Source organism: Phalacrocorax aristotelis, chromosome 2, assembly GCF_949628215.1.
Source record: "Phalacrocorax aristotelis chromosome 2, bGulAri2.1, whole genome shotgun sequence".
Classification (NCBI taxonomy): domain Eukaryota; kingdom Metazoa; phylum Chordata; class Aves; order Suliformes; family Phalacrocoracidae; genus Phalacrocorax; species Phalacrocorax aristotelis.
In genome coordinates, this window is record NC_134277.1 from 121,992,092 (window position 1) to 122,010,998 (window position 18,907).

The 18,907-nt window shown below is 39.4% G+C and overlaps 1 protein-coding gene across 2 annotated transcripts in view; it reads left to right on the plus strand.

Moving 5' to 3' along the window:
• Positions 1 to 18,907, plus strand: part of SPIDR (scaffold protein involved in DNA repair) — a 210,248-nt gene that overhangs the window by 173,189 nt on the left and 18,152 nt on the right. For both annotated transcript variants that reach the window (XM_075084980.1, XM_075084981.1), the window contains exon 11: positions 9,339 to 9,497. In XM_075084980.1, coding sequence (XP_074941081.1) covers positions 9,339 to 9,497 — 159 coding nt within the window. The remainder of the gene's footprint in view (positions 1 to 9,338; positions 9,498 to 18,907) is intronic.

Below are 18,907 nucleotides of genomic sequence, written 5' to 3' on the forward strand. Positions count from 1 at the left end.
AACTGTTTACTTTAAGTGAGCCGAAGTCTGGTTGTTTTTCCGAAGAAGAACACAATGTACTGTTGTATCTGGTTTCCAGAGTGGTGTTTATCATAATTCCTCGTGCGGTGGTTGGTAGAGTGCTGGGAAGGCTCTCCGCCCACTCGCAGCTTGCTCCCTTTCCCTCTCCCATTGAGGCCTCCGGCCAGGACTGCGAGATGGAGCGAGCTGTCCTGTGTGATCTTTACTGCCTGACATGAGCTGACACTGACCCAGAATAAAATAACAGGGGCCGTTTCCTAGAACTCTCCGCGGACTGCTGAGAACTGCTACCATAACTCTTGTAAACACGCGACACACACACACACAAACACCCTCCCTCTCCCTCATTTAGAAACACACCTAGGAAAGGCAGCCACTACAGGAGAGTAAAGAAAAACAGTGTGAGTGAAAAACAGAAACAGCAGACCCTGCGAGAAAGAGTAGAAAATTGCCTTTCTGCTGGGGAAGGAGCCCCAGCGTGATCTCACTTCTGCTTTTCTTCTTTGCTCTTTTTCTGCCTTTTATTTCAATGAATATTATGGTTTTATGCTAGTTTGGTGGGATGATTGAAACAGCAGAATGTCTTATTGAATACAGGCGCAGCTCTGTAAGAAATCCTGCAGCATTATTGTATTTCATTTACCTTTCACATGCACTAGGGAAGCACATGTGCAATGCTGTACTGCCGAGAATGGGTTTTAGGATGTTCTATGCCTGTCAAAATGGGCAGCTATTTTTTTTTAATACTCGCTTCATGTCGGTTTTTTTTTTCTTTTAAATAAAATCTTCTAGGATCCCATTCATGTTCTCTGTGGTTCAGAAGTAAATATGGTGAATCCACAAATAATACAGTCTTGAAAGATAAGCGACCCCAGTACTGGTGCTATAGTGTTCTTGCTTCATTCCACATGCTGTAATTCTGTAATGCCATTGCCGTGGGTTTTGCAGGGGCAGTTAAGAGTTCTCCAAGTCCTGTAGCGTGGAAGAAATGGGTTGATACTGCAAGGAAGCCCTCTCTCTATATATATACATACATACAGATATATGTATAGCCTCCTCCCCCAACTCACATGGGTTCTAGCACACAGAATAGACTTTGTGGACCTGCCCTCCTAGGTATCACCGTATTATTCAGCTATTGCTTTCAGATCACCCTTTTAAGACAAGACTTTTATTCTGATTTTTATATATAAGGAGGTGCGGTGTGGAGGAGACGTAGTGCAGCAAAGTTGATGTGAAATGTTGCCAGAACCAGCGACTGAATGCTGATTTTCTTGGAAAGGAGGGTACTGAGCACCTTGCAAGAGAAGATCTTTTGGCAGCACCTTACCGACTGTTGGAATTCTTGGATGCCAAAACAATAATTACGAAGTCCTAAGATTAAAAAAATAAACAAAGAGCCCCTCCTCAGATTCATAGATAAGTACTTTAAATGACTGGGTGGTAATTACACGTTATATTTGGAACATGATTTTTCTATTGGACATCATCCACAAGAAAGACTTGCAGTTTTCAACTGAGCTTGTAAGTTTTTTAAATGTACATTTTTACTCTTGATTAGTAAATCATGATGTACAGGAAAATAATCTTTTCTCTGAATTATATACTGAAGTAACCAAGGGATTGTAATGGGATTCCATCCTGAAGTAATGGTACGCTGAGGAATCTGAGGAGTGTGTGCATCATTATTTTTTTTTACCAACTACAATTAACAGCATAGTGAGTCTGAAACAAGCTGGGATGATCTGATGTGCTTGCTTTTTTGTTACCACCCAAAATTGTTTTTATTTACGTAACAAGCTGTATGGAATGGGTCTTAGCAGAAGGACCATAAATTACATGCAGTGTAGCATTGTACGGGGGAGATGCCTGGGGGAGCTGGAGGGAGGAAGGCCTTACTGGTTTCTTGTGGCTGAACCTTTATACAAACTTTTAGGCAGTACTTAGGAACTTGTTTTTCCTTAACTTTCTGTGTCTTCCAAACCAACCATCACTGTAAATTTTTACCTATGTGGCATAATTACTTTGGATTTAAACTATTAATATAAAACAACTTCAGTATCCATTTAGGAATCTGAGATAAGTGAAGCTATCAGATGATACTGAAAATATTTCTCAAATGCAACTCAGTAACTCTTTGAAATTATAGTTTAGGCTCCATATTGTGTTTGAGTGGATGTCAGGAATGTCTTTTTATGGTTTTAAATGTTTTGTATACTTTTGAGTAAAATTCTGCATACAAATAAAACACACGCATCAGCAGTTTAATTTGAAAGCGCACTTAGAGGCAGTGTCAGATGGGGGATTTAAAAAGTTCATTTGGTGCCGCATGAAAACTTCATAGAAGAAATGGTTTATGCTGAAAAAATTGTCACATGTGAAGCCATGGTTGTCATTGCAAATATGAAAAGCTGCCTGGTTTTTATGCTACACTCATTCCCAAGATGTACATTGTTCCCACCAGCCAGGTGGTGTTCCAGTGTGGAGCTCCATTCACTACACGCATGTTGTGCATTAAAAACATAGCTCTGCTGATGTGTTAGGCTCGTACAGGTCTCTTCCTATGCGCAAAAGCCATTTCCCAGAGAAGTACTGCTTCTTCAGGTCATAGGCAGAAAATAGTAGGTGGAAGGATTAACTTGAATGAAGAAATGGAAAAAGCAGTCAGCAGGCAGAGATTCATAAAAGGCCTTGTGGAAGTTGCATTTGATTTTCCAGTTTGCATTGAAGTGACTGTTCAAGGAAGTGAGTAAAAATAAGTAACAGTTATTTTATAACCTCTCTCTGTCTTTCTTTTTTTTTTAACATATGCCTAAAAACATAAGGAGAAGCAAGGAAAATCCAAAAGAATGGGCTTGGTATGGTTACTGTAGTATGTTATTTGCAAAGTGTATTATGTAAATACTCTGTCACACACATGCTAAGAAATGCCTACAAAGAAAAGATACCTTTCCTGAGACTGGAGAGGCCTATACAGCATATTTTCTATTCAAGATGCTAAGAGAAGAGTTGCTCATTGCCCTGGATATACCCCTGTCACATGTACAGTTTCCACCACTATCTCGGCAAGGACAGCCTGTCTCTCACTGGAGGGAACTGGAGTGTCTGGTGTTAACCGTGTGCGCTGTTCCTGCTCTGCCAGGTCCAGCACTCCTTAACGGCTGTCTCCTTTCTTTCCTGCTGGGTCCTTCCACAATTATAGAATAACATTGTGCATGATCACAAACTCTACTTTTCACTAATTTTAAACCTCCAGTTTTCACAGCAAATGATTGCTGTTTTGGTTGTCTCAGTTCTTCAAACCAGAGCACCAGCTTGGGTGCTAGAAATGGCTATACTTGGAGAGAGTTATGACGAGGATTCTTCTTTGAGCTTGACATTTCCCTTATAAACTGGAAGCAGCGGTGCTTGTGTTTTCCTCTGTACCTGTGTACCTATGCAATCCATGCATAGAAGGGGCTAGTCATCATCAGCATTAGTTTTTATTTGTATCGTTGAATCCATAGTTATGCTCAGTAGAGCTTCACTTGCTATTTAGTGACAGCAAATGGCATGGGTTTTAAGCAGAAGACACAGAATCTTGTGTCTCCCAAAAGAAGGCTACATCCAGTATGTACTTTTCAAAAGGGAATGTGATCTGGAGAATATGGTGCTTTTAAAAGGAAAATTCTGCTGGTGTTACAAAGGAGTGGGGGAGGTGGATCGTTGTCCCTCTGTGTTTAGACCTGTGCCCTGGGCTTTGATTTTTCAAAGATAATATGGGTATGGTGAATGCAAGGAGTGTGTAAGGTAGGGATAAATTAAATCCCAGTAGGGTGGTGTCCTGCAGGTTACAATTTGAATCTGAGCCATATTAGCAGGAGTTAATCAGCTCCACCTCGAGACTTGACCAGACAAGTTGCTGAATTGGAGTTGTGTAGGTAGTGTTGTGCCTCTGGTGATTAAGGGAGAGGGGGTTTTTGTTTATGTGTGTTTATGTACATGTGCTTTATGCCTCTGCTAGGACCGCACCTCAAAGAGATAAGTCGCCCTTCTGACAAACAAAGCAGCAGCAGCTGGCTCTTGGATGGTTAAGATAAAGAATGGGCAAATATCAGAGTTAATACAATTCAGTTAGTTTTGAGGCATTTTTCCCGTTCCCCCCTTTCCCTTCCTTCCTCAGAAAGTGATGAAGTCCCTGCTGAGCACTATGAAGGTGGTAGCATTTGCCTGGCTGCCTTGCTCCTCATGCTAAGCACAGCTTAGCTATGGGTAGAGAAAAGCTGCTGTGGGCACATTGTTGTCCTCCTACCCTAGAGTAAAATAATTATTCATTAATTAAGATCTGTTCATGACAAATTTCTGCTGCTTGTTTCCACAAGACTCAATAAAGGCAATCCCTGTGTCATTAGTCAGTTCTGGCCTCCATGCGCTCTCATCTCCTCTGCAGGCAGATCTCCTTTTTCTTTTTCTTATTCTTTTCCACTAGCCACTGAGGAGGCTGGAGGTGAGCAAAGCTGAAGAAGGCCTTTGTTGCCCTTACTTCTCCAGAAAGTCAGCTGCCCGATACAAGGCAGCAATACGGAGATTCTTTTTCATGCATAAAAAAGTAATAGTAAAAGAAGGTTTTACCCTTTACCCACGAGGAGTGATGGATTAGGAGAAGGGCATGACAGGTAATCCTGTAATCCTCTCCAGATTTCTACTGGGAGACATTTTGTCCTAAAGATCAGCACAGTCATAGAAATAATGCAGAGTAGTCAGACTCATCTTTCCCCAGCCCCTATCCTTGCTCCTGGCTATTAGCAAATTAACAAAATCTTCCCAAGCTTTTGCATGAGACTTACTGTGTCATTACTTTTAAAAAAAGAAAAAAAAAGGGGGAAAAAAAGGCTAATCTCTGCCTCACTTCTTATCATTCCCTATCTTCGCCCCCTTTGTTATTACCAATGAGTCATACTTCACCTTTTCCTTAGTCTGCATCTCCCACACTCACTTCTCTACTGGCTTTCCAGCCACCCCTTGCTCCTGGAGTGAATTCTCTGCTCCTTTGCTTGAGAAATTTCAGTTTCCAAAAACATATTTTAAATTCAGACCTTCGCAGGGTTTCACACTATTATCCCAAAAATAGAGATGGCCCTTATTTCTTCCCTACATGAGCACTGCTGATAAAAACAGAGATATTGCCCTTCTTTTTTTTAACAGTTCATTACTATGCATGCTGACAAGGCATTGGTAAAGGTACGTTTTAGCTGATTAACTGATTTAGTACAAACGCCACATTTTACGGAAAAAAAAGTATTTGTGATAGATGTGCATGAAACATAAACACTGAATTCCTGGTGGCAGATACTCATTTTGGATTTGCAGCTTGCCTCATAATTTAGATGTGGGCTTTCATCCTGGTAGTGAGCTTCAAAGCAGGGAAAAAATCATGAGACAAACTGTTGCTTTAATCACAGTTAGACTTGCTGCTAAAACTTAATTTGCAAGAACATTTGCTGCAATATGGGAGCAGCACTGTAATGTAGGAAAATAATACAATTGTGCTTTTTGGGGAATAAAAAGAAATCAAGGAAAAAAACAATGGTGGAGAGGAGGTTAAGGCCATAAATCAACAGCCGCTGAAAGCAACTGAACTACTCTTAGTGGTGCTAACAGCATGTGTAAAATCCGTAAGAACAGAACCGGTTTCAGAGAATCAGAGAATCACAGAATAGTTAGGTTGGAAGGGGCCTTTAGAGGTCATCTAGCCCAACCCCCCTGCAGTAAGCAGGGACATCCTCAACTAGATCAGGTTGCTCAGAGCCCCATCCAGCCTGACCTGGAATGGTAGATGTGGGGCACCTACCACTTCTCTGGGCAACCTGTGCCAGTGTTTCACCACCAGCAACATAAAATATTTCTAAATAGTCCAAATCTACCCTCTTTTAGTTTAAAAGCATTACCCCTTGTCATATTGCAACAGGCTCTACTAAAAAGTCTGTCCCCAAACATGAGAATAGTTCTCCAAATGCATTGCTGAGTCTGTTGTGGAATTCAGCTGATTTCATGATAGTCATTAAGTAGGAAAATCAGTTGTCACTCATCATTAAATACCTTTAGCATTGCCTACTAAATCAGTGTGAGACAGATCAAATGATGTTGAGAATATTTCAAGTTTTTGTCATCATTCTTTAATACTGTTTTGAAAGTGTGCTGAGGCAGGGAACATGCATTTGTAAAGTTCTCTTCATCGTATTAGTTGGGAATATTCCTCATCTTTTAGTGTGAAATTGGGCATATGAAATTCTGTTTTCCAAGTGAGTGAGTATATGCATTTCATTTTAAATGCATGTTGCAGAGAAATCATGACTACGTTTTGGATATGGTTAGAACAAGCGTAGCATAGCGGATGTCTGCTCACCTGTGTGGTACTAGTAGAGCAAAAGTACTTGGGGTCTGGTGCAAGAGTTTCTGCTGCTCTGTGTTTCTTCACAATGCCAATAATCATGAATGCATTACTGGTGTGAATGGGAACATTAGCGATATAAGCCTGAAGTTACACCGTTCTTCCTTTTCTTCTGTATATTGAGCTTTGTCGCATGATAACTAATTCTCCCATCATAGGACCTGGGGTGTTGTGCTACATACACTAGACAGCTGAAGTGGGAGCTTCAGCCTCCTGGTCCTGACTGGAAAATACAACCCTGTCTAGAAGTAGTACACCATGCAAATAGGAGTTTGGTTCCACAGAATTAATTTTCAAGGAGCTGCTCTGATGGTGATGGTGGTGATAATGATGACGATTATTTGGCTACAGTATTTTTTTGGTCATATCAGTTTCCTACCCTAGTCATTTATGCTGCCACCACAAAGGGATGAAAATATGCAGCCAGGGATGCGGGGAGATGAGACTCTCATGTCTGACAGCTGCCATCTCTTTGCTTGGCTTAGAAGGACTGGGAAAGTGCATTTTTAGTGACTGATGTCTTCGGCACCAACCAAGCTAGTTTTATTTGGGCAATTAACATGTCCCAGGGGACTTAATATAAATCTGGTGCCAGCTAGTCTGAGACTACTTGTGTTCAGTTATGTTTCACTAAAGATATGAGAAATGCCAGTGATCAGTTAAGAGACTGCTGAACTGATCAGATCTGAGACGCTAACTCGGTTGGCCCTTGCTTACTCCAAGATACGGAGGCCTAATTTTTCGCAATTAACAGTCACTGAATGTTGTTCTGTTAACATAGGCAAAACTGTTTGCTTTCTTTTTACTCTTCCCCTCAATCTGATTTTCAGAAATGTCCAGAGCATATTAGGTCTGTTTTTCCAAACAAAACAATAGCATGAGGAGTTTCAGTCCAATCAGTTAAAGCCCGGGAGAGTTTTTAACCGATTGCAAGGTCCTAACACAGAAAGTGGCCGGTAACCATAGTTTTTCTGCTTCTGGGCTGTCATGTTCATAGCACATCATCAGTCTTTGTTCTGTTGAGTTGGAGGTGACCTTGTGGTACAAATCGAGAAGGCATCTCACAGGTTGTTTTACACAGGAGGTTAAAAGAGTGGTAGAGCTGTTGAAGACACAAGTTTGTATTGTTAGGACTGTCACCCGTTTTCTAGGCTGGGAACACCACTCATCCCAGAGATGAGGGTATGTATCCTTCCAGCCTACACACCACAGCAGTGTCTGGTTTCCTCCTGTTTGTTGTTGCTCAGGGCAGAAGCAGTGTTTCATGGCTCTCACAGACTTCTTAACCTTGGCAAGCTGTGGAGGAATCGTACCTAAGCTTTCTTTGCCTGGTGAAGACTCTGTGTGGGACCCTTGTAGCTAGAGATAATGGGGAAAATAAGGGAGCCTTCATTTGTGTTCAGTCCTGCCACTCCCTGCTCCTCAAAACCAGCACCAGAATCTGAAAAATGAGGACTCTCAGCTGGTGCTTGCACAGCTGCTCGCGTCTGAAAGGCTTTGGAGTTGTATCCTATGTCAAATACAGCCCTCTCAGGGGTATAAGCCAAAGTTAGGCAGTTCATAATGAACAAGGAAACTGTGATTAATGGTCTTCCATGTGCCTAAGCTTCCCTGTGAAGAAAAAAAAAAAGAAAAAAAAAAAGTGGATTTCTTCCAGGGAAATGTAGGAGCTCATTTAATTTAAATTGTGTTTTATAAAGATATAACGACTGTTGAATGCTTTCAGGATGCATATAATAATATAATAGTAATATAATAATATGTTACATGTGTGCTCCAAAAGCAGTTGGAGTTGCCTTGCTGTGAACAATGGTACTGCGCTGGAGAAGGTAGTTTTAGTACCTTTGAAATGAACTGAATTCTGCTGCCTAGTGCACCCCTGAGTTTTATTTAGAAATAAATATGTGAGTGCTACCCTTAAAGGGAATTTTTGTCTCCCTTTGAAAAGTTTCCATGCTTAACTGTCTCTTTCTGGGGCAATTAAACCAATCTTGTAGACAGCAGCCTCCTTCCTCCAGCACTGCATGACTCATGCTATCGTGGCTGCTCATCTCGGGTGCAGAATCTTGTGAAATGCATTTTTGACTATCTAAATGTATGACATCCACTGATTTTGCCTTATCTGCTATGACTTTAATATCTTCTCGAAATGCCAGCAAGTTGTTTAAGCAATGCTTCCCAGCCCCAACTTCCATAGATTACTTTAATCAAATTGTTTGTTTAACAAGTTCTTTAATTACCTCCTTAAAATAGTTTCTCTGGTCTTCTTCATCCCCAATATTGAAAGTACTCATCTGTAGTTTCATGTTGGATTTTTGTTTGTTTGTTTGTTTGTTTTCAAAGAAAAATTGACATTTGACTCTTCTTTGCATTCTCAGGACTCTCTTAAAACAAGTTATAGGATATATAATGCTTGCTTTGACACTTTCAGTGTTGGGGATTATTATGAAATATGTTGCTTTGTTTACTTCTAAGCAGAATTTTTATATTTATACACACGCGTGTATATGTTTGCATCATTGCTCTGTCTGCATTGAAGAATTCACCCCAAGTTAGGCAAAAGCTCAACCTTCTTTCTTTATAGGTAAACAAACCACAGAGTGCATAGCAATTATTTGATCTAATCCCTAGTGCAAACCCTTTATGCTTTTTTTCAGTCATGCTTCTTTATTTTGTAGCCCTGTTAAATGCTCCTGCAAATATACACGAGAAAACCTTTAACAGTAATGGTTTTGTTTATTGATACGGGTATTCATTATTTGGTAGGAATTCTCCAGATATTGTAGAGGATGAGCCCTATTTTGAAGCTTGTAATGTGATTTTCAGAAATTTGCTAACTAGTTTGTTATGAGCAGGAGCCAGTGAGTAACAGAGGAATGTTTTGCAGGTTATGCCTCCTTGTCCAGGATGCCTATGGAATGTTCAGTGAGGTGCAGTTGCAGTCCCTGAGTTCTGCAGATGACACCGAGCAGTACTGCAGGAGATGGGAAGGAAAATTCTGCTGCCTAGCTGGAATGAAAATTTTGCAAAGAACTACGAGAGGAAGGTGAGAACAATTCACGGGAGAACATACTGCGTGCTGTGGCAGGCAGAGATGACCTGCCTTTTTATTTACTTCTGTGATCAATATTCTTTGGAACTACTGAATTGGGCTTTGTTCAGTTAAATGTCCTCATTGCCTTTTTTGGGGCATCCAGTAGTATCTGAGCCAACCATACTCCAAAATGAGCATAAATAAGCTAACACACAAATACACACTTAACAGAGCAAGGGATTAAGAAGAATTACTGTATGCAATATTTCATTCAGTAGATTCAAAGTCTCAAAAACATTAGTTCACCTCCCTTTCATTGCAGAACAGTTTATTACACTATGTTTTTCTACAGTGCTGCCCAGTCTGGGTTGAAGATTTAAGCACAGATTTTCCGTTAGTACAAGAGAGCTTAATTCAGATAAGTCTCTATGGTTTTAGAAGCACAGTTTAAGTTTCTTTAAAAAAAAAATCTCACAAATCATAAAGCCATTCTTATTTTGGAATAAGAATGTCCACAGGTTTCTAGAAAAATCCCCCCAGATAAGTAACAAATTGATGTATGGTACCTCTCAGATTTTGCTTATTCTGTGATTCCTTTTGCATTCTTTGAATAAAATAAAATATCTTTAATCAAGAAAAAAATTAAATAGATCAATTCACTATGGAGTATCTTTCTAAGGAAAGGGATATGATTTTCACATGGAGACCTAAATAAATATCATTAGAATGGTTGAATTCTCAACATAATTTATCCGTACAAGCATCCGATCTAGATAAGCCTTTAGTATTAGAATGGCTGTGATATTTCTGCTGACGCTTTTTTTTCCTGTTGAAAAATGCTGTTTCATCAAAACCAGAATGTTTCATGGAAACATTATCTATTTTGGAGACAATTTTGTTGGGAAGATTTTTTCAGGTCCAGAGGGAGTGAATACTCTCTCTCTCATTCTCATTTCATGAAAACTTTCAGAAAGTCTCATTTTTGTTTCATATTGGAACAAAAACAAATTTCAAAGCCTTGAAGTGTTTAGCAAAATGGAATTGTTGTTTTCCAGCCAGCACTATTGAGTATGCTTTTCTTTTTATGTACTTGCAGTGTTAATTTTCAGATCCTTTGGATTTCAAGCCTACTTGCATTTTTATGGATCTTTAATAACAAACACGTCCTCTTATTTAATTATTTTGTTGGCTTTTTTTTCAAGTTACATTTTTTCCAAACAAATTAAATAATGGCGTTGGAATTCTGGATACAAATGAAGTTTTACAACTGGCTGCTGGTGTTTCCAGTACTCTGCCTAGCTAATAAGAGACAGGCTTTTTCTAGTGTAAATTGTGTTTCAAAGCAGCAGTAACTTACTTCTGGCTATTCTGAGGGCGATTAGAAGACACACTGCTGAAAACGCTGGTGGCTCAGCTGGAGCTGTGCTGGTGGTAACCCTGCTAGGAAACATTAAAAGAAAAAGACTAGTGTAGCTTCAGGGACAGTGCAGTGGTTAAAACGTGATTTTATTGTACAAGATGGGTGGGTGGGAGAATTGTTCAGAGATTTATTTTTTCTTAATTGTTTTAGCCTAAGTTCTGCTTTATAACTTGTTATTACTTTTAAGTGCTGGGACACGTTTTGTGTCATTCTAGGTGTGATGGGAACCACACTAAAGCCATAGCTGAAATGAATATAAGGGAGTACTTATTCACACAGAGCATAATTAGAATGTAGAACTCATTGCCACTGGATAAATGGGTTCCCAGAGTCAGTGGTATATCCGAGCCCATGATGGGATATGCCTGTGAGTGCCCATCCTTGGCTTGCAGCACGTAAGTGAGTAAGAACTACGTGGTCTGCCCTGCAAGAAAGACTGCTGCCTTTTTTGTTTTGTTTTGAGAACACCAATTACTTTTTGGAAGGAGATGGCTTTTAAACTGTTTGTTTCCTGGAGTCTGACAGTGGCTTTAAAAATGGATAAAAGGGAATAAAATGTAGAAAATAGGAGGGAAGAGTCATGACTTTTTTTTTGTGCCTTTGAAGCACATGATCTGGAGAAAGCCAAGAACGGCTAATAAGATCCCATACGTGCATGTTGTCCCACAGTCGCATGGATTCTAATCTCTCTTACAGAGGCAGAGTGCTGTCTCAGTCCCTCTGTGAGACAGAGGAGATTTTCATTTAACAGATACAAGAGGTTCTCAAGCTTTTTGCATCAATGGACCACTGTTACTTACCAAAAAATTTTCCAGGCCATTATCCATTTTCATCATCAAGTATTTAATTTAAAGTACTATTTAACATCATTACAGTAAATGCAATTTTAAAATCACTCTGTTAAGCTGAAGTTGCATTTCAAGGACTGAAAACCTATAATAAAGGGTATTTTACACCCAGGCAAAAAACCTGGCTGTAAACCTGACTTGATCTTTGGAATGGACCTGTACTCTAAGATGTGCTAAAGAAACTAAACCCATTTCTTCTCCTGATCAGAAAACACTTGTGTTCCAAAAGAAAAGTGGGATAAGAACTTACACAACCATGCCCTGTATTGACTGAGATCAACTCTGTGAAAAATTAGAATTATAGTAATCTTACATTGAGAGAAACACTATTAATGTTGAATATTGCTTTTCAATACCCATATGCTTTAACAAGTACTAGGGTCTTGTACTAGGTCATTTGAAGGTCTTTCTTTGATTTAGGTGGTTTTCAGAACAAGTCCCATACCCCACATAAAACATACTCCCCAGAACCATTGCTGCAAGAAATGCTTCACTTTGTAGTCCAGTAGAGGAAGTGGTGTTTCCCTTTGCAGTCCAGTTTCTGGCAATCCTGTAAAACAGATGGGCACGGGTGAGTCACGGCAAAGTTGCAATGGCTTGTTCAGTGTCTTATTTTTAGCAATGCTTCGAGTACTGCTCATAAGGCTGTTGAATAAGGTAGGAACCCATATTGTAGCAGCTGAATTAACAGCAGGTATGTGATTCAGTATCTGTTTCTTGATACTTTTTCTCTTCACCTTCTCATTCATACTTGTCTCCTAGCCTTTCCTACAACTGTTCCCTGCACTGCACGCTTAGTATCAGCAGAAAAGAAAGATGGTGGTTTAAAGAGAGAAGACTGAAAAATGTTCATTGATCTGCCTCTGGTGGTGGTGGCTTCTTAGAGGTGTACATTCTCTCTCTTGTCCTCCCACTACCGCATATGTCAATCTTATAAATTCAGCCCATTGAGAAAGAGGAAGTGAGATTTTGATGGCGTACTGCTAGAGGCAGGAATTTTGGTTAAGAATCTGTATGCAGTACAACTAACATGTAACCCCCCTATTTTAATAGATCCCAGGCGTGTTTCAGGTATGTCCGGTATAACCAGTAACTAAACAGATGCAATTAGATGCAGGGACTGAGCACTCACTAAAATGCCTCAAGGGTAAATAACCTATAAATTGTCATAGCCTGGTGCTTCCTGTCAGAAATTAATTTCAGTGAGCTGGGATAAACTGTGTAGTTAGATATCTGTCTTTCTCGACAAAAATATTAATTTTATGTTTATAGCCTGACTGGAGTCCCACACAGAATAATAGTTTGGATTTTGACAATTTGTGTCTTTACACCTCATTTGCCAAGCACTGAGTTTTTTTACTGCTGAATATAAATATTCTCTTTATGCTTTCGTATAAGGTGGAAATATGAAGAGTTTCTATTCAGCAGAACAGAAGGAAGAAGACACCAATTTAAAAATGGAGGGGGGAGGAAGAAATGCTTTAGTATAATACATAATTAATGCAGGGTGTCAGTACCGATTTTGTCCCTAAATTGAAAAAATGCTTAACAGGTTTCAAAAGAAGATGTAGCTGTTGCATGGATAGTGCTAAAATCTACACTTACGTTGGATAGGGTAAAATACTTTGAAGGATGCAGCAACTCATAAGCTTTGGCACATGACCCAACCTTTAATTCATGGCAGGTTGTTCCATAATAGTTTGCTGTACTACCTGTTGCGTTTTCCTCTAAAGTTAAGTAGACTCTGAATATTGAGTTAATCAACCAGTGTTATGTTTCTCTGGGAAATTTCTGTGTTTTCAAATAAAGTTGGCTTCTGTTTTTGTCATGTTAAACTTTCAAATGTTAGGCACTGAAATGTGAAATCTCCCTGCATTTGTCTGTAGTGTTGGTCACTGTTGTGCCTGAGGGTTTTCCTACTTTTTTTTTCTTTTTATCTAGATCCCATACTTCTCTGGCATCCATCTCTCTCCTTTTTCCTCTGACTCTCCACTGTATACTTTCTCTTCTGTTTGCTTTACACTCAGAAGAGAGGACCACTGCTAACTGCTGTACAAGGAAGTGTTTCAATTGCTAGACGTTGACAGGAAATGTAATAGTAAGAACCTTCCACAGAGCAAGGAAGTCATAACTTCCTTCCTTTGGTTTTCCCTCCTCCAAAAAGACTGCCATCTAAAAAAGCCACCCACACCTCTGAGGTTTGGACGTCCTGAAACACTTCAGTAACTGCTGTGGTTAAAAGTTGAATTCCATTAAAGCATAATTTAAGTAATTGCATTGAAGTTTTGCGTATTTGGATTACTTTTTTTTAATTTTTGATGACTGCTTATGTATCAGAAATCAACTTTTTTTCCCGAGTTTTTTTCTCTTTAACAAGCATGGACTGCTGCTTGTATCTTCAGTGCTTCTGTCATGAGTCTGTTTGGTAACCAGCATTGGAGAATAACATAGGCATACCCATATTGAATAAAAAGTACTTTTATATTATTATTTCAGTGTTTTAAGATAGTATATGTAATTTATAATGTACGATAGGAAATAGAGTTATTAAAGTAGGTGAATAAATTATTCAACAAAATAAATTCATATATCTAAACAAAACTTAGGGACAAAAAGCCAGCAATCCTTCCTCCCTGTTTGTATCTTGATTGAGATGCTGGTTTAGTAGGCTCAGATTTTTACTTTATTATTTTGTTGCTTCTATTACTGAAGTCTGGGAAAACATGGTGTTGTGTAGCTCAATTAAAGGGAGAGCTAGCCTGCAGTATCAGCTTCATGTTTGGATTGCTCATCTTTTGATAGTTGAATCTTTTGCAGTCTAGGTGATTATTACTTAATTTCTTTTTAGTTTTGAGCAAGAAGATGTTTCACAGAGGGCTAGGAGTTGCTTTATTTTTGAGTTTGTAATAGTTGAGACTGATACTGCCAAAAGAAAACTGTTTCGGTTTAAACTCAAATTGGGAAAGTAGGAGAGGAGGAAACAGAGAAGTGCCAAGTCTTGAGTCCCCAGAGCAAAGCCGTGGAAGATATTGGAAGAGAGTTCTAGCATCTTTCTTCCTGTCCCTTACTATAAACTTTACAAGGTCTTTCTTCTTTTCCTAGTTATGGGCATTGTTTTCCTTCTGCTTTCTTTGATATTGCTGATATTTTCTCCCCGTAGTAATTTTCCCCTGCACCTGTGGTATGATTACTAAAATTGAAAAATCTCCTAAACTGTAAGCTGTAATGTTAAAAAGTCGAATCAGGAATGTCACGCACAAAAGTTCTTGGACGAGAACTGTAGAAGAATCTTCATGCTTGTGAGAGAAATTAACAAAATCATCTTAGTGAGTTATGAAATAAGTTGTCAGGTCAGAGTCAGTGAAATACAGTTTTGAAAAATCAAAATTTGAAGTTGTTTGATTTTGTAGTATCGTTTGTAGTGTGAAATAAATGACATTTCCATAGGATCAGAGTGGAGGTACTGAGACTGTAGATACTGGTTTATCACTTACAGAGTCTAAATATAATTACAATGGCTTTTCTCTTTAATTTGTATGTTTTTATCAAAAATCACAGAGCAAACATGTGTATGCACGTGTGCACATATGGATGTATGCCATTTGACTTTGCAGTGAAGGGCTAAACAAACAAGCCAGGAAGGTTAGAAGCAGAAGGTGACTTCTGTCTCCTGCCAAGCTGTGAAACTGAGAACAGAGGTGGTTAGGTGAGTGACTGAAAGCAGCTTCTCCTGTACAGGGCAGCACAGTCATCATCTATGGCGAGACTTGTGGGGAGGGAGAAGTAAATGCTATTTTAGTAGTATCACTCACTATCTTCCAGTTATTTTTCTATGGAGTAGTTTAAGAAAATTTATTAAATAGGTCAGGATTAATTTCTGCTTGTGCTGCTTGTATATTTTGCATTTTCTTGGCCATGTGTTTAGCCTGTATGAAATCTTTAAAATTCTCTGACTGCTGTGTCTGGGAACACAGCAGGCAGTTCGTGTTTATGGATACACAGAAGAGACATACCAAAGTTTAACAAGCAAAATTTCAATCGAGAGGGATGCCTTTTGAGCACGTTGGATAATAAGAATAATCAAGGATACTAAATGGAATTATTTTGCATATTATGTATATATACATAGGTCTCTCTGTGTGTATACATGCACGCACACACACGTAAAAGTATCATTATATATAAGCAAAGCTTGAAGATGTGGGTTTACAGAAGAGAAGAGTACTTGTATGTAGAGGACTGCCTGTCGTTATTCCATACGTCTATGGAAGTCTATACTCTAATGCTCCATCAGAGTTACTGGTGGCCTTGCTATGTTGGTGATACACAGTGAACATCTGCATATTTACTGTGGGACAAAACCATTTATACCAAACACAGATTTCAGTTTAGCGTGGGAAGTAAGGGGTTTAATCTGTCATTTAGAATCCAATAGATTATTTCTGTCCTCCTGGTATGGATTCAGTCTTTTCTTCTTTTTTTTGAAGAAAAGTTATAGAATATTACATGCTCTTTTTTTTTTTATCCTTGAGCCTCTTTCTTCTCACTTCTTACTGTACTTTTCCTTCTTTAGAAGATTGTCCTTTTGTGATCAAAATTATTTTAATTTTTTTAAAATAGTGACTAGTAATTACACACCCAGGGGAAAATTTTAAAGTTTTTCTTTTGTCTTCTGGAGCCGGAAAGGCTCTTTGTGTACATGGGGGCTAACCATGTCCCTCCACTGTAGCACAGAGCCAGCTGTTCATCTCTCATCCCGACTCTATAGCTGAAGAAGGATACACATATTGGATAAAATACACCCATTGTTCAACTCAGATTGAAGCAGGATTTGAGTGTTGCTTGGCCAATAAAGAGAATGAATTTTATTCTTTCTATATGGATAATTATTTTCTACAGAGGAGGACACAATGTCTTGCCATTTCTCCACTGTCATTGCCTCCACCTCATTCCCCCTTCTGCTAAGTCAAAGTCCAAAAGTGTAAAGCGAGAGTTAACTTTCTTGGAGGCATATAAATGGGTGGAGCAGCAGGGAGCTCCTCACCATGGACACTGTCTGATACAGTCCCTGGTGCATCACTGACAGCTCCAGGAGAGATCACCCCCTTTGGTAGAGAAGGCAGGATGTGATTTGGAACTTGCAAATCCTTCCGGAGGCAGATGTCCCTGCCATTGGCCTGGCTGGTGCCAACAAGAAGGATGAGGCTAAGATGTTCAGGAGACACTCTCTACACTGCTCACCTGCCTGACTGTAAACAAACACTGTCATTCACTAATGGTTAAGTGCTCCTAGTTAAAGCAGTAGATGACCTTCTCCAAAAGGGCACAAGTAATTGAAGAAAATCTACTGTATGTCTTAGATATTCTGATATGGGGTAGCAAGCTGGAAGAGAGCTAAAGAATAAGGGACAGCTTATGGCCCTTGTGCAAATTTAAAAAGATAGATTAGGTATCAGTGTACAGTCTGTGTGGAGGTGTGATTATACTGGCACTGCAACAACATAGCTGATTTGATATAGGTTGATAAACATGTGGTCTCTGCACGCGTGTGCACACACAGACACACACATACACAGTGTTTGTGGGATGTTCATACCTGTGCTGTGCCCTTGCCCTCATGCTGCATGTTGTACGAAGAAGGCCAGTTGTGTAACTGCCTGAATTGTATGGAAGGCTATGCTTTCTTTGTAACTCTCCTTTCTCATGTCCCAGTTAGCAAGTCCAGTTTATTCCACTGGGCATTGGCCCTCCTGTAACTCCAGAGAGGGTATCATTCTGTACGTTACAAGACAGAAAATCTCACCCTGATCAAGGATTCAAGAAGTGGTCAATTTCTGTAAAGTCTCTTTAATACCCAAGAAGTGTTGCTTTGTATGTTGTAATGTTCTCGCTGTTTTAAAAAAAAACAAAACAAAACAACCCAGCCTCTGAGCTCAGCCTTCTCCTTCTACAGACTTGGCGATGATGCCCTAGAAGTCAGGAAGTTAATTTCTGTAAAAGAGCAGCACATTTGGTTTCTGGTCTGTTCATTAGTGTGGAGAACATGACAACAGATAGCAACATCATCTCTTTAATCTGCCAGCTTGTTACCTGAATTGTGAACCACAAGCTTTATTCCACAAGATCCAGTCTGATATTTACATTCATAAAACTTCTTACAGTGCTGGTCCAAAGGCATCATTATTAACACTGAACATAGATGATACCTGCCACTTTACGAAGAAATATGGGAAGAAGTTCACTGCCTGTAGACACACAAAGTCTAAGCGCTTAAGGATCTGGAGAAGGACTAGGGAAATACAGAAATAAATAAGCTTAAGCAGAAGTAAGCTAAAAGCAGAACTTTAAAGGAGAGTTTCCGTGACCCCTTGAAGAGAAGCAGCGTATTGCAACGTGCTTCAGCCCTGTGCCAGAGTATGCCTTTTCCTTCTTCTAAATAGTTGAGTTTAGAGGCTAATCTTACTTTTAGCAAGTTTTGGGCTTAATTTTTTAGAGCTGTTTCAGAAATAGTGGCTTTCTTAATCAGAGGAACAGACAGCTCATTCTTGGAGGCAGCGTGGGGTTAAAATCCAGACCTCTGTGCTTCAACTACAGAGAACAGAGAACTAGGACAAGATAACTGAGAGCTTTAACCCAAAAATGCATGCCTCTTCAAGTTGGTTATCTGTAGCTATTTCCCCTCCTTCAGCTGTTTTCTTGGCCTCTCCCTCAGATGTCCTGCCTGTCCTGCAAGGATGCCATATCAGCTGACAAGGGAGCTACTGCTAAAGCTAAAGAGTCTGCAGCATTTTACCTTAATATGCTGGGCTGTTAGTTTTATGTTTGTTTCTAAATTAAAAGCAGGAAGCGTACAAAATAAATAAATAAAAAACTGTAACTAAATGAGCAGCTGTGTAGGAAGGAGACCATCCTCTGCACATGTACTTAAGATAACAAAATCGTGCCTGTTTCTCTGTATCTGATAATCTCTGACTTTCCTGAAAGCAGTTACAATCAGCTGTTAAAGAAAAGCAAGAAACGAAAATGTTTAGAAGCAAAACATTTTTTTTTAACCTATCAGTTCAAATAGTTAAAAGCTATTTTATAGAAGAAGTTGTACCTCTGTCCTTCCCAAGTTAGCATTTACCCCAGATCCCCTGAATTTTATCATGTAG